The sequence below is a fragment of the Tachysurus fulvidraco genome, chromosome 14 (assembly GCF_022655615.1).
Source record: "Tachysurus fulvidraco isolate hzauxx_2018 chromosome 14, HZAU_PFXX_2.0, whole genome shotgun sequence".
Lineage (NCBI taxonomy): Eukaryota > Metazoa > Chordata > Actinopteri > Siluriformes > Bagridae > Tachysurus > Tachysurus fulvidraco.
Window position 1 is genome coordinate 9159737 of NC_062531.1, and position 16979 is coordinate 9176715.

At 38.0% G+C, this 16979-nt stretch overlaps 1 protein-coding gene across 2 annotated transcripts in view; it reads left to right on the plus strand.

Annotated features, from left to right (window-relative positions):
• The first annotated feature begins 941 nt into the window (after nucleotides 1-941).
• cttnbp2nlb (CTTNBP2 N-terminal like b) overlaps nucleotides 942-16979 on the plus strand; it is a 26138-nt gene continuing 10100 nt past the window's right edge. The window contains exons 1-2 of one of the 2 annotated variants that reach the window (XM_027166514.2): nucleotides 942-1098; nucleotides 8642-8749. In XM_027166514.2, coding sequence (XP_027022315.1) covers nucleotides 1093-1098; nucleotides 8642-8749 — 114 coding nt within the window. In that variant the 5' untranslated portion in view covers nucleotides 942-1092. Of the gene's footprint in view, nucleotides 1181-8641; nucleotides 8750-16979 lie in introns of both variants that reach the window. The other variant, XM_027166515.2, reaches the window with a different exon arrangement.

Genomic DNA, 16979 nt, shown 5'->3' on the forward strand with positions numbered 1-16979 from the left:
GAACAAAATTATTATTATTTTTTTTGTATATGGTGTGCAAAATGTTGTCCAAATTAATAAGTTGGGAGTGGTAGCTCAGTGGTATTGGACCTCAAATGGTGTCTGGCAAATGCAGTAAATGAAATAATTATTGATGAAGATGTTGTCATCTGTGGTTAATGTTTCAAATATTTTTTTATGTAAAAAGAATTGCAAAAGGTTAATACTTCGGTTCATGGAGTGTGTTATGTTAAATTTTTGAAATTTTACTGCAAATTATAACTCGAGTTTAAAGACTATGAGGATATGTAATATGTAGTATACTGTGGACAAATATCACATGTATATCATGCATATAAAAAGTACACAGTGCATATTACTGTACAAATGATTGTTACATATATAAAGAGGAGAAATATTTAAACCTAACTTTTGTAGACATTCTTTATAATGTCCCCTTCACTGGAACATATAAAGTATGAGTTCAGTTTTAGCGTTCGATTCCGCTTTTGTCCACAAGATGGCGCAAGAATTCAAATTATACAAAACACCTTCGCAGGTATTAATATTTTCTAGCATTTTCTCTTGTTCTCTTTTAAGCTACATTGTTTTCAATTAACCCAGGAAGCCATGAATGTACTCGTATTTCCATTCTTAATATATACGGCAATTTTATTACTAAATAGATCAAAAAAAATAAAAAAAAACTCCTACCAGGTAAATTATAGATTATCAGATTTCACTTATATCGAATACAACAAAAGAGAATATTGATTTAAAAGCGTGGCGCGTCAGAAGGTAAAATGTACAGTTGAATACATAAAAATGTGAAATTCACGTGTATATAAATAAATCACGCTGTCAGTGAAAACACTGCAGACAAAGAGGCGGCTTCAGCCGTCGGATCTTTGGCTCCTCCCACTACAGTTCAAACACTTCTGCTATTGGCTGAAGCCTTCCATCGTCTCGCTCCCTATTGGTTTGCTACTTTGTCACCGACAGTAAGTCCATTTTTTTCCCGCAGGGAATGTTGTACCGTACAGTTCATAACAGGACAGCTGATACATACAAAGCGGGAATATTCTGGGAATTCATGAACCAATATTGGATCATATGAAGGTGAGCAGAACGAGCTTACTTCCAATGTTAGAAGTGTCGCGACCTGAACCCAATGATTACAACGTGAAGGAGAGTCAGTGAGGTGTGTTCAATATTCTCGAGAGTTGTTAATATTGATGTTATTACACACAGCTTACAACCTACAGCACAATTAACTGTAATGTTTATCTCGGTTAACGTATGTTGTTTAATAATAGTGTATATCATAACTGTGCAAAGTTATTATTCAACATAGATTATTTTTTTTTACCGTTCTGAATAGTACAGTATGTATTAATCTTTAACAGGGCGGTATGCGCTCGTGAACGTACCCTAAATGTCATGCATTCACTGCTATCAGTGCAAACCTGATGCCAGTAAACTCTGATGTTTTATTGTAATTTGTAATATTATTTTTTTCTTATATAGACTCGTAAATGTGAAATGCATAAGATGCTAAATAAGCATCTTGGATGTTGAGTATTGGATCTTGAGTACAAGTTTACCATTTTATAATAGGTGTGTTTTGGTAGCTGTGCAAATTTAGAACACTGATGATGATCATTACATTTACTTAGAAGAAGGGAACAGCTTCAAAACATTGAAAGCTTCCTCCATGCATACCAGGTTGGAAGTAAAGCTTTGCTTCCCCTTTCATCAAGCTTCGTGATTAGGCGTGTTGAAGGCACACTGTCATGTTCTCTCACATGCAAAAATGTAGTCCATCTCGTTAGTGCACTTTCAGTCTATGTTCATCCATGTTGACATGTTAAAATCAGACCATTAAATCCTGCGTTTTGTGCATTGCAGTAACAGGGAATGAAGCATATAGTGAAAGTGTCATTTATTATTCATTTATATTCAGTAACCGCTTTATACTGATCATGGATGCAGAGAATACTGGACTGCACCCTGGATGGGACGCCGGTCCATCACTGAACCACAGCACACACGCATTCACACTACAGGGCCATTTTCCCATAGAGAATCCTCCTACAGGAAAACAGGAAACACATCTAAAGACATGCAAAACTCCACACGCACATTAACCCAAGCACACAAACAAGTCATTTATGAAGACGTCTTTAATTGACATTTTGTCACTTCTGCTTTGCTTCCTTAATGTCAATAATAAGAGGAATTCAAATGATGTTAATAACCAAGTGCATCGTGGCTGTTTATTACTCTAGAATCAGATTTTGTTAATAATTGCTGCATCTTTGAGAAGTTAAATTTTTAAGATACCTGTAACCCATACACTGTTTTATACTCACACACCCATAGACACACCCTGTGTAACAAGATTTAACCACATGTTTTATACAGATGCAGACAGTCAGACAAATTCAAATCTGATCCTTTCATTCATTTATAAACAAGATCTACAAAAACATGCAAATTATTTTAATGTGTCTAATATTTTAAAAGGTTCGAATTTGGATTTTGGTTGTAAACTGGTGTGGAGAGGAAGATGTTTTTACTCCTGTATAACATGTGGCAAAAAAATTCTCCGGCCTCCGGAAGTAGGTTAAAGGATTAGATTAAATCTGTTTTTAAAGTAGTTGCATTTTCACTTTTATTATCCTGTGCATAATCTTCATCTGAATAGAATCCTTCTTAGATTCTTAGTCAGTGTTTGGTGTATGTTGGTGTATGTAAAGCATTTGTGACATCTAACCAGGAAAATGACTCATGTTTTCACTGTTTGGCTTTACAATAATTGGATAACATAGATGTAGGCTCCTATAGATCATAGAATCCTTGGCTGGTGTAAACCTTCTCTCAGAGGTCATACATAACACTATTACCTTACTTTAATTTTCAGTATAAACAATGGAGTAACTGGGAATTTTGATTCAGGGGAAAAGGGAGATGTATTACATGAGTAAGGAAATTCAGCCGGTTTTGTAAGTTTTACAGCATCTCTGAATTACTGTCACATGACTGAGCATTAGCAGGAAAACCGGAACCCCTCTGTGCTGATGGCATGATGTTGAGAGCGACTTGGTTCATTAGATTATAATTATGCTCTGCAGCAGGCTGGTGACACTACTGGTGTACATGGAGGATGGTGTTAATTAGCTTCGAATGCCTGTGATTGTGTCATCTCTACTCACAGCATATTGAACATGCAATTAAAACCTTTTAAGTGATGGAATAATTAAAAAATAAAAATTCAAAATGAATATGTTACTAGTACCTGGTTGAATGAGGTCATTGAGAAGGTCTGTATAATTAATTCAAAGTAACCCATTAAAATGTAGAATACAACTAGGGGCAGGAAATAAGTCAGAAATAACACATTGTTTTGGTTGACTGTTTATTCATTATCAGTATACTGTTTTCTACTTTTTATTTCTTTCATGGTTACTTTTAATATTGTGGACCATCCACACACCTACAGTAGTTAGTTCCTGTAATCACTGTTCTTATAGCCGCTATAAACTGTTGTTCCCTTGCTAGTATGTCAGTTTTTCTATTGCTTAATGTTGTAAAGACATAAAACTCAAGTCTACAGTCACGTCACTCATTCTGACTGTTACAGCACTGACATGTGAAAGAAATAAAAAAAAATGCTCATTTTCCTTATAGAAAGTTCCACCATATCAGCAATGGTACGCATTTTATTTAAATCAGTTTATATGGAGTACAGAACATTAATATACCTTCGTTGACAACCTCATTAACACTGTCCTTACTGTGTAGGGCTTCTTTTTGAACGAATTCCACAAGATGTTGGAAATATTCCTTTGAGATTCTAGTCCATGTTGACAGGATTTCATTACACAATTCTTCAGATTTTTCAGGTACACTTTCATGTCATGAATCTCCGTTCTATCACTTCTCAAAGGTGTTCTTTTGGCTGCAGATCTGGTGGATTTAAAAGCTACAGAGGAACATTGAACGCATTGACACCAGTTCATGAAACCAGTTTGAGATGACTTTTGCTTTGTGACATGCTGGGAGTAGCCATTATTAGAGGGTAATTTGAGTCCATGAAGGCATACAACAATACTCAAAGAGGCTGTGGCATTTAAGCAATAATGGATTGGTATCTATGGGTCCAAAGTGTGTTTCATCACACCACCTCCACCAGCCTGGAATGTTGCCACAATGCAGGTTGGTTCCATGGATTCATGCTGTTGGCACCAAATTGTGCCCCTACCATCTGTGTGCCTCAGCATTGAGATTCATCAGACCAGGGTATGTATTTCTGGTCTTCTATCCAGAAAACTGTCCAGTTTTTTGTGAGTCTGTGCTCACCGGTGATGTTGCTCGGATCCTGATGTTGTCTCCAGCTGTTGTAGCCCATTCACCTCAAGGTTCATGTTGTGCATTCTGAGATACTTTTTGTTCATCACAAATTTACAGTGTTCATCTGAGTTTATATCCTTTTTGTCAGCTCAAACCTTTTCGGGCCATTCTCTGACAATCTTTCTAAACAACAAGGCATTTCTATCAACACAACTGAATTTCTGCATGTGTGTCATTCTGAGTAAACACAAAAGACTTGTGTTTGAAAATGCACACAATCTCAGCAGTTTTAGAAATACTCAAACCTCTCTTCTTGTACCAATAATCAAAGCCAGGGAAATCAAATTTATTCCTTATTCTGATGGTTGATGTGAATGTTGCCTGAAGCTGCTGGGAAGCATCTACATGAATCTATGCACTGCACTTCTTCATGATTGAGAAGCTGTAGAAGTGTTCCTAATAAAGTGCTCAGTATATCCCTGCACTTATTCGGCCATAGCCAGTATGTTGTTGGGAGGTGATATCACTATTGTGATATTATTTTTATTACAATTATATTTTAGCTAAATTGTTTAGATGTCGTTGCAGTACTGATCAAGAGGAGCTCAGTTTTGACTGATCACCCGGCTGTGGAGGAACTCAGGGAGGAACTGATTTTTTTTTTTAGCATGTGCAGAGTTTTTAGAAATGCCTTCATTTCTTTCTCAGGCTTTTGTTAACTTATTTGCAGCATCTAAAAATGCTGCAGATGCATCATAGGACTTTTTGGCATAGACACCCTAGTCTTTATATAGTCATCGGCTGAGATGTTGGAAAATGAGTGGAAGAGAGAGAGAGAGAGAAGGAGAGACCGAAAGGGCGAGAGAGAGAGAGACAGAGAGAGAGACAGAGAGAGGGCGAGAAAGAGAGAGAGAGAGAAGGAGAGACCGAAAAGGGTGAGAGAGAGAGAGAGAGAGAGAGCGAGAAAGAGAGAGAGAGAAAGCGAGAGAGGGCGGGAGAGAGAGAGCAAGAGAGAGAGAGAGAGAGACTCTAGTGTGGACATAGTGATCTTTTGGACAGTGGTTTGATCATAAAATGGAAAGCGGTTGCAGTAAAATTCTTATGCATCTTTTTTATTGTAGAAATGTCCTGTTCCATTGAAATTTTCACTGTGTGCATTTTTGAAATCATTTTGCACTGGTATTTGTACCATAAATTGCCACTGTGGATATCAGAATTGTTAGGCAGTGATGTTATTTAGGTAAACGTAATATTCTAAAGCAAACAAAAACGCAATAAAGTCAAGCTGTGATTTTTATTACTGCTCAATAGTCATGTCAAAGTTTGGGGCAGTGAGTAATGCTTTGAGCTGGCTTAGTTTGCTTTTATATATGAGAAGGGCTGCCTCACACACACTTATACCCAGATTCACACAGGGTAATTCTAGGAGTGCTTTGACACTTAATAATCTATTTGTCGAGACCAAATCAGAACAGAATTGATATTTTTGGTTTGTTTGCTATTTGTAAGTGTCTGCTCATAAAACTCTTTCATTCATTGGTGAGAATTACAGTCATAGTCACTCATCCAAAACTTACCTGAGCTCCAAGAACCCAGAGCTGGTGCTAAATAAATAATTACATAATTATATAAAGAAAAAGTCAAAAAAGTTCTGTGCATCACAGCCGGTGTTTCTTTTAAACATTACTGCAGCTCTGTTCTGAGACGTTTGTGCCTCACAGGTCAGTTCAGCATCTCTCATCTACACAAAATTCAAGATGCAGAAAAGTCTAGTGTGGACCTGTTCCAATTTGTCCTATAATCCTAAGCACTGACCCTAACATAAGATATACTACACAACCCTGAAGGACAAATACACCTAATCCTGCCTGAAACACAGGGGTAAGAAGTATGTAGGAGCAGCTGGATTGAGTCTTGCTCCTCCCTTTAGACTCTTGATCAGTCCCTCCAGGATTTCATGATTTTTTCATCGCAGAAATCAATGTGAGTTACAAATGTGAGCTACATCGCTAATTTATGGCTGAAACAATCACAAAAAAAAAACCCCAACAGCAGTTCAAAACCATTCTCATGGTCTCCAAGTGGTTCTACAAGCAGTCCCATATATCTCCAGGTAGTCCACATGGAGCCATCAACTGTCATGCTGCTATACAAAATAAATATTTGGTTGACTTTCGTCAGTTGAATCATATTGGATAAAGAGCAATTCTCTCAGACTCTCTCAAAACAAAAATGTGACCTCTGTCATGGTTGGATTTTTTGGTTAAACATGCGAACCAATTGTGTATTTTTGATTCTGGTCTGAACCCAAGTTCTGATTGCTGTTCTCACAAAGCATATTGTCAGGATAATCACATCAGTATTCAGTCTCACAGAGTCTCATGAAGATTTTCCTTGTAATCGTCACCTCCGGCTTGCTCATTAGGGATAAATTTCATTTACTATGTATTATTTATATCCTGTAATTTATATATTTCTGTAATTCTTTTATAGACAGTCTCACAGTGCAAGTGAACAGAACATGAAGAATATCTCAAAACCCTTTCGTCTTATTAACCCGAGTGAAGAGTTATGTCTTACTGTCTATGGAATTTTCCAGAACATCAAAAAAGCCTTGGAAAAATGGTCTGTTTAAAAAGAAAACAAACTACTCACACATATGGCCAGTGTGTGTGTGTGTGTGTGTGTTTTAATTTAATTAATTCTGGATATGATATCATCATACAGTGGAAACTCTGGAGAGTTTTGTACTGTCTTTGCATATCTGAGTCAACATGACTCATTATTAGTAAGGAAAACCGCAAGGCGTACTGGAAAGAATCCAGATGTTATCATTACATAGAGAGTGTTTGTTTAGGCTGACCGGTGAAGCAGCGATGATGCAAGGCAGAGTCAGGACACAAGACTCAGAAAGGCTGTGGATTCACTTTAAAGAGAGTGAGGAAGTGATATGTCAAGAAAAGACAAATAGTTTACCTGAGATTACGATATAGACCGATTTAGAATATTTTTATTTCCCCCTCTAGTTAGTTTTGTGAGTCTGATGCTTGTCTTGGTCATGATGTCATGTGTGAGATTGGTGTGTGTCTGAGCATAGGGACACAGGGATTGTGTCAACAGGCTGAGGTCGCTACCGCGTAGTCCACCCCTGGTCCACCCCCAAGCCGCAGTAAGATCACATGGTCGTTTTGTAGCCATTATACTGTAACTGCACAGCTGGCACAGTTGAACTGTTAAAAGGCAAGCACAGTACCATTTGGAGCTTGAACTCTCTGTGCCTCATAATAAGCATTTTGAGATAGTAAATGAGCAGCTTTGAGTCAGGGTGGCTTACCATCGTCTGAACAAAAACAAAAACAAAAATGAGTTCAACGTTAAACTGAGCAGTGCAGGGTCAACACTGCGGGTACAGGATTTCCATCAACAGCTGAGGAGCATTTAACAGTGGTGGTCATACACATCGCATCCAAAGTAAGGGTTTTCTCTCTGTTTGTGTGTGTGTGTGTGTGTGTGTGTGTGTGTGTGTGTGTGTGTGTGTGTGTGTGTGTGTGTGTGTGTAGTTAAGCTGTATAGCAGACACCATTCTTTAGATATTTTGATGGTTTTCGATATCATACCGAACCACAAAGCAGAAATACTGAACACCAGTGTGTGTGTGTCTGTGTGTGTGTGTGTTTTCTGAAAGTTTTGACCTTGTTAGGACATTTGGATAGTCCCCATTAAAAAGAAAAAAGTTATCCAGGCCTTGTTTTCCTCATGCTTACTGAGATAAGGGTTATAGTGAGGTTTAGGTGTAGCCGTAGCAGTAATTAATAATTATTTCATTAGAATGTCATCACAAGGACAAAACAAACATGAGAGCGTGCAAGAGAGAGAGAGATAGATAGATAGATAGATAGATAGATAAAGAGAGAGAGAGAGAGAGAGAGAGAGAGATTTTTGAATCCAAATTTTGACTAATCCCTCCAGATCATACAAGTATTAGCTACAAAAAATATACTTTAAGAACCTGCTTACTCTTGTTTGTTATTGGTTTGATCGTGTGTCTGTCAGGGACTAATGAATAGAGCTAATGAACCATTTTGGGATTTCCATTTCTGGAGACATTCGAAAAACTCATTTATTACTCGTAACAAAGTAGTTTATTGGACATAAGTACATATACACGATAGTTGAATGTTTCCAACTGAGGAAATCCCATATCACATATTTCTGTTTTGAATATCACTTACAATTGCGCTACATGAAGCAGAGGATGTGTGCATAGAAGACATAAATAACAAGGCATTTCATTCTGTGTGTATTGTAGCCCAGCAGGATGGACGTTGAGACTCTGAGTAGAGGAGAGCTGCTAATGCTGCTGAGCATACTGGAGGGAGAGCTGGAAGCTCAGGACATTGTCATACACACTCTCAGGGTAAGAACTGCAAGCATACAGTTCACACACATACGTACATGCACACACCCAAGAGATAAACCATTGTATTCAGTCCTCACCTGTGACAAACATGCAGGCACCAAGTTAATGACAGCAGCTGGAAGTCTGCCATTGATTACTCGAGCTTTTGAGTTGGAAAACTAGTCCAGCCTGCAGGCTTTATATAAATACACTCGTTCTAATACATTACTGTTTCTGCAAAAAGAACTCTCTAAATATATATCTGTAATAATTGATATGTTGAATTGATGGAATATAATTATTGAGTTTAAGATTATTGGTATATAATTGCTTTATGCAAAAAAAAAAAAATCATTTATATTGGATTTCCGGAAGGAGTCGACAGTGTCAGTGCTTTGTAGCAGTCATCATGGTTAAGTCAACAGGATGGAGTTTGTAGTTTTCTGGAAATCAAGTAAGAGAGACTGGCACAGGAACTTAGATGCTCATGGATGTTCCAAAATGTTAAGCGTAATTCTAAATACATAAAAAGTATGATGTGTCATTCTTTAAAAAATAAAAATTCTTAGCTTTGACTATTTCTTTGGTATATGACTATTTTCTTTTGGTATAAAAAAACAAGCTTTGGTGTCATGCCTCATTACACCACATGGATGATAATTTCCCTATAACAGAACATCCTTGTATTTTATTCCTCACTTATTGTCCTCCTCATGTGGCAGCTCTGTGCTCTGTGATGTTTCAGTATTAAAACTCAAGACCTATCCTTGCAGCTAAACCATGAAAGAGCTCTATAGAGTCATACAGATCACTACGATGACCTAAGAACTTCTGGAAATAGAAGGAAACATGCTTTGTGTGTGTGTCACTAAGGAAATCTGCAGAACAGAGAACAATAGCATGCAGTGCTATTCCTGTAAATGACACATGCTCGCGCCGTTGAGGAAATCAGCTCGGAGTGTGTTTAGAGCACTGCAGGCAGGCCGCAGCACCTTTCAGGCCATGTGTCTTAGCTCTCAGCTCCTACGCACACACTCAGAGACACATTTTGTCAAAACAAAGGCTGATTTCTGAAAGGAGCTTCTGATCTATATTTGCATCAAATAATATTACACAGTTACACATAGTTTTTCTTTTTTTTCATAAGCTCCTTAGCTGTTCTCGTAAGAAGACCGTATATACTTATTGTCATTTAGTAATTATTTTTGTCTCAGTTTGTATAAAAGCAATTGAGCCTGTAGGATTTTGCATTACAATAATTCTCCATTTCATTTGGTGTTTCATCATTCACAGAATTTAAATCACAGCCACTTAATAGACTCAACCCAGGGAAATTTGGGAGCTCAGTGCTGTAGTGCACACAAGGGAATTAAATGTGCACATAAGTGTGTGTGTTTAAGACTGTGTGTAAGTGGTACAGCGGGAGGGTGAAGGCAATGTTAATGACAGAGTAGGATACACGGAGATCAGAGCGGGTCTCCTTAGGGTTTTAACCCCGAAACACATCCCCCTGCCTGTTTTACGGCCGCCTGCTTATCAAAGCAGAGGGCATGCTGGGATTCTGGCAACCCCCACAAACACGCTCAGGAACGAGGACCCCAGTATCGCAGTTGGAAACAATGCTGGCTTATTGCATCTCAGTCTAGGTCGGTCTGTACTGATACTGATGCGAATGTACGAAAGTGAAGAAAGGCATAGTAAATATAAAGCTATATCTGAGATGCGAAATCATAATAACCATGTCCTTAGAGAATAGCCTTTACAGAAAGACAGTACTAATGGCTTCCAGACAAACCACATCCAAAACAAAGCAAAAGCTTAGACAAACAATACCAACAATAAGAGAACATAATAGGCACTTCCTCTTTGCTGTGCCCTTTACAAGTCCAGTGTAGTACTTACAAAATGTTTTCTAATAAAAAAAGGCGGCAACAGGAATTAAAATAAATAATCAAATCTCAAAGTCTTCAAGTCTTCAAACGGGTACTATAGAAGACTAGAGGAGCATGACTAGATCATGTACGAGTATAGAATGAGGAGAACTGGAAGGTGGAGCATAGTGTTTTAGAGAATGACCTAACCACCTAAATAGGAACAAAGCACAATAGATATTGAATTAGGTCCAATACACAACCATAGTGTGATCAATTGCAGCAGTTATAGTGTGTGTCAAGATATCTCATATCGTGTGGGGCAATTGGAATCACTATTTCCCCAAACCACTGTTAGCTTTAAAGAATTGGAGGATATGCAACATACATAAGAGCTAACAAGCACAGAGGACACAACTCTGTCAGTGAGTAACAGGCATAAAGGACACAACTTCTTCTCTTTCTTCACCTGAATTAGGCCATGTCAAAGTCACATCATATGTGAGTAACAGGCATAAAGGAAACAACTTCTTCACTTTCTTCACTTGAATTAACAGGCATAGAGGCCAAATATCTTTGTCACTGGGAGTAGAATAAATGTCTTTCTGTGTGCATGGAACTAACAGAGGTGTAGTGGCTATACCTCAGTCACTAGCACAGACGGGTACAGACGCCGTCCCTCTGCCAGTGGGACCGAGAGACACAGAGATTACTCCTGCATCTCACGTCTCATGGAAATATCTGAAAAGTTTCAGTGTCCATTTAGTAGTATAGCAGGTATCGCTAATCGTTAAATGCATGTGCACCATTTTGGATTGTAGCCCAGCTGTTGCTTTGATTAGCGAGGGCATATTAACAAAATGTGCATTTTAAATAGTAATCGTATTCATATTTGTGTGGTTGTCTAGGAAAAACCCAAATTACACTGGATGAATCCTGGTTAAAAAAGCAGCCAAGATGAAAATGATGAAATTGAGTTTTACAGCTTTATAATGCACATCTGCTTTAAGAAACCTGTTTAGCTTTTTAGGGATGTTCATATTTTTAAAAAAAATGAGTCAAAAACAGGGTATGAAATCATACTTTTAGCTACGTATGCAAAGTGAATGTCACGATTTGAGCAAGCTGTTATAATCACAAATGGATATAAGGCCTAATTACGTCTTCATTTTTCACTTTTTTTCACTTTTTCCAGAATTTAAATGGCTAAAATCTCTCATGTTGTTGAGATACATTCAAAATAGAAATATATTTCAAATGAACATTTTTTACTTTTTTGACGTTGGTCATTACTACCGTTCATCTTCTTTTATATGTTCTTGTATTAAAGTGTTTCAGTATTAGTAGTATTGTGTTACAGTCTGCACAGTGAAAAGCTTCTTGCTTTTTCTTAAAGCCCATTTAGAGAGGAAACAGTATCCCAGGAAGAGTTCTTATTTCGTTCTAGAAAGCCTCACAGCGGCAGCGAGCGGTCAGGTTCACCCAGTGAAGACATGTTTCTGCCCAGAAATATGAGTTGAGAGAGCTATGTGAGTGATGTGTGAAAACGAGCATACAGGAAAGGAGGCTTGCAGGCAGCTTTCCTGTAATCCGAGTATGTGAGATGGGTAGTAACGACAAAATGATTAACTACACTTGTTCCAACACTTGAATGTTCACTCACACACACACACACACACACACACACACACACACACACACACACACACACACACACACACACACACACACACAGGTTATGATTATCACTACGGATACACTGGTTGCTAGAGTTTTCCTATTAGCCTGCTAAATGCTTGGCAGTGGCATTATGGGAACACTGGGCCTGTGTGTTGAGTTTATTATCAATCAGAGTGGAAGGAGTTGCCTTTAGGCCCCCAGTCACAATGCACTACTGCTGTTTCCCTGACACACACACACACACACACACACACAAAATCCTTTATTATTGCGGGCTATGTTATTCACTAGGGTTTTCTCTCTGCCTGGAGGCTGTACTTTTCTTTAAGCCCTGATTTTACCACCATGCCGGAGGAAGCAGTGCATTTGTGTGTATGTGAGAGTGAGATTACTGGATTTTATTGTCTGACTTGGGTCTAAAAGGCCACTTCTCACAGTAGCGACATTCACAAACCCAGAATGCTCTGGAGAGTTTAGGCCCCTGATGGAGCTCTGGATGTATGTGTGTGTGTTTGTGTGCGGGTGTGTTAACAGTGTCTGTGTCCACTGGTCTCATGCTGGATCTATCCTCTCCTCTGTTTCCTGTTAGGCACGGTTTCCTGCCCTCCCAGTTTGCCATTCTGGGAATTATTTTTGTTTGATTTTAGCAAGCGGATGCAGATATTGTGTGTGACCTGAACTTAATGACACACATTTCTTAACTAATCTCCGCAAATGAATGAATATATAAATTTATAGATTGTATAGATCTTATTATCCTCACAGGCTGAGGTCTATAAACTGCTCAATAAAAAAGCATCAAATCAGAAAATACAGAAATATCAGAATGTCATTTCATACTTCTTACTCATTTAGAATTATATTTACTGTTGTGCAGTGTCTGTTAAACAAGCTCCTGTTATCACTCCTGTTATCACTATATATATGTACAGTATATATGTATGTGTGTGTGTGTATATATATATATATATATATATATATATATATATATATATATATATATATATATATATATATATATAATATGTATAGTTATATATCAGCTTTAACACTGAATGCTACAAATAACCTTCTTAATTAATATAAACATTGCAACAACAAATGAATAAGCACCTATCAGAATCAAGCATTCGAAGGCGCTTTAGGCTAAATGAGGCGAATTGATGATAACGGAAAAGTAGGGCTTGTGGACGTCTGAAACGAAAACTCTTATACTGTTATTATGTTTCCATGGTGTTGCCCTAAAAGGTCTGGAATCCTGGGAGTCGAGTAAATTGAGCCAATGGCTTTTGTTCCTACTGCAGTTAGAAACCTGCAAGTGTACAAACCATGTCCAAACAAACAGATTGTTTACACCAGTATGACTCATTCATTGTTTCTTTTTTTTCTGGCAGTAGATGTCACCTGTCCTTTGAGATATTGCATTTAAAACTATCCTTAAAAGGAAAGCTAGGAGTCTAATTGGGTGAAAATCCTGGTTTGTGCTTTGATTGGCGTGGAAGTATTGTAGTGCTTCAGTGCACTATTTGTAGCAGGAGACAGGAAGAAGGAGAGCGAGAATGTGTGAGAGAGAGCGACCAAAAGAAGATAAATACAGGAAGGGGGAAACGTTTACTTAGTTCCATGTTAGGTCATGGTTATATTGTATCGTTCTCTGTGGCTTTTGGCATGGCACACCCTGGGGACAAAATGGGGCATTTCTTAGTGCTGAAAGACCTGGAATGCAAGTGTGTGTCTCTGGATGTGCAACAACACACTAACTACAATATCTAACACACAATAACTATACCGTCACCGAAAACGTGTGTTTGGGAGAGTAGCTCACACAAGAAGAGCTACAAAACTTATAATGTAGTCGTGATGTACAACGCTTTTAAATGTTAATTGATGGGAATGTAGATAGTATTGTGTTTGTGCTTTTAACCATCGAATCTAGAATTATTGTCACCCTTCACCCAAATGTGATTGATGAACATTGTTTATTCGTCCTCTTCCATATGAATTTGCAAATTTAAAAAAAATTGTGGCTTTGTGGATTTTTGTACTGCGAAATTGTATTCCTGAGATTAGGTAAAGATTTTTATGGGATAATTGAACTGTGAATTTTTCAGTGAATTAAAACTTTTTTTTTAACCTTTAAAGTTTTTTAAACTTTAAAAACAGCGACTGTGCACTGGTATTGGCTGTTACTCTGAGTTTCAGTATTTGTATGTATTTGTGTGACCATAGGTTTGTGTAAACTTTGTGTAAACCCATACAAAGCCATCAAAGACAGCTTGTGCTTCTGACTATGTGGGAACAAACAAAGAACTTAATATGTATGTGCAATCATTATACTTGAAAGAAAATAGGAAATAGAAAATTAATGGTAGGGGAAAAAAGATTTAGAGAGACTGTAGACTGATGGCCATTTATTTATTTGTTTGTTTGTTTGTTTGCGCTATTTTAATGAGGGTTATTATTTAGTACTTTCTATTTAAAAGAAATAGAATTAAATATAGGAACCAAATAAAAAAAATATGTGGGAAGGGTTTTTCTGAGAGGTTAAAGATTCTTTAGGGTGTCAGTAAGTTTCTCTAATAGTCAGGGTGCGGTATAATATTATCTATATGGTATGAATTTAGATGAGCTGATCTAATGAAAGCACACACATCCTGCTGAAGATGGTCTCAGACTGGACTCTAAATGCTCTAGATGAGAGGAGAGCATGGACTAAAGTGTTGAAATCTGAGCATCAACAGTATGATGTTGTATAGGTTTATACGCCTGCTGTGATCTGAGGGAGATTTATTTCCAGTCTGGTAATCCTAATAGTATGTGGTATGTTAAGGCTATGAGGTGTGTTTTGCTGGATGAGATCATGCTGGAACTACTGGAGACTATATTAAGCAGTGTTACGAGGTCTCTGGACCTCAACTCCCCTTGAATACACACACACAGTTTATCACACACACACACACACACACACACACACACACACACACACACACACACACACACACACACACACACACACACACACATATTTTTTCACATGAAACGACTGTTTGTTGACATAAAGCTGAAGATTTCCTGTGCTGCTGTATGTGCATTATTAATATCCATGTTTAGAAACCCACACCTTAAATTCCTTCTGGGGTCTGAAAACATGATAGGTTTGATGAGTTCACTTGAGAATTAGACCCATGCAGTCTCTACGGCTGCACGTTTCAGCCAGACTGTAATGGACTTTGTGTGTTTTGAAATCTGTGGGACTTTGAAAGCCACTACGTTCCTTTGGCTCAGTTAGTGGACATGTCTGTACTCGCCTCCTCATTTTCTAATGCACTCATTAGGGCCCTCCTCAAACTCTGTCATTTTCACCTCGGTTATTTTCTCAGTCTTTTTCTCCCACAATCACACACACTCCTATATTTAGGGAGTGCCAATGCAGAGAAAGGGTCACACCTGAACACCAAATCTTCCTGTTCTGAGTCAATAATAAAAAGGGAGCCTCCTAATAGACCTCTTACATACTGTTTATCTTTGTCTCTCTGTTCTCAGTTTTCCTGCTATTTTTCATTTTCCTTCCTTTTTTCTGTCGTTTTGACCTCAGGACCTATAAAAGCGCCAGAAGCGCTCAGACAGAGCAGCAAAGTGAATAGCTCTATCCCCTAGAGTAGTGGTTTAGCAGTGATTAGCTGCAGTGATATGGATTAATGCTTTACATTCAGCATAAGAAAAATAAACAGTGATCTCCGGGTGGTCTGAGATTATAAATGACTGTCATCAAGACAGCGGCACGCCCAGTTTATTCACCCGGTATTTGCAACCCAAACGAAATCAAGTTTACTTTACCACTATATTACAATTAAGACATCAAGGCGCAAATTCAACCTAAAGCGGTAAATATGTTTATATTGAAATAGGTGTCATTTGTTTAGTGATTCTGGTGCTAATTTGTCAGTGTTGGCTGCATTTTATAAATAACATATAATTCCTGTGAGAATAAAAACTGTGGCTCAAGCGGTTAAAGGTCTGGGTTGTAGATTGAGGTTCAAGCCACAACACTGCCAAGCTGCACTGTTGGGCCCTTGAGCAAGGCTCTTAACTCTCTCTGCTCCAGGGGCACTGCATCATAGCTGACCCTGTGCTCTGACCCCAACCTCCAAATGTTGGGATATGCAAAGAAAGAATTTCATTGTGCTGTAATGTATATGTGACAAAATAAAGGCTTCTATTCTATGAGTAACAGTCAGATTTTTTTTATTAGCTCTTAAAAAGAGAACAAGCTTTTTTCTCAATCCCATATTTAGCAATATTTAATGTCATACTAATGAGAACATGTAATTCAGTGTAAATATGTGGAGACAACAGACATTAGACTAAAGCTTTCAGAATGCAACACAGCGGCACTTACAGTATAGTAACGTGATAGACTTGGCTCAGCTAGTTTGTGAAGTATGGGATTGAAATTTGAAGCTTTCTAAGCTTATCTGTTGGAGATGTACAGACTAAAGGACTAAAGCACCGCTGCATCAATCTCGTTAGGTAAAGATGAGGCAAGCACTAATTTCCCTCCGGCTCCACTTATCAACAGGAAACCATTAACTAGGGTTGTGAGATCATGTATTATATTCCATCATCCTTTCATGGCCCCTAACTATTGCTGAATGATGACAGTATCACCTACAGCTTTGAAGGGAGAAAGATAGTCT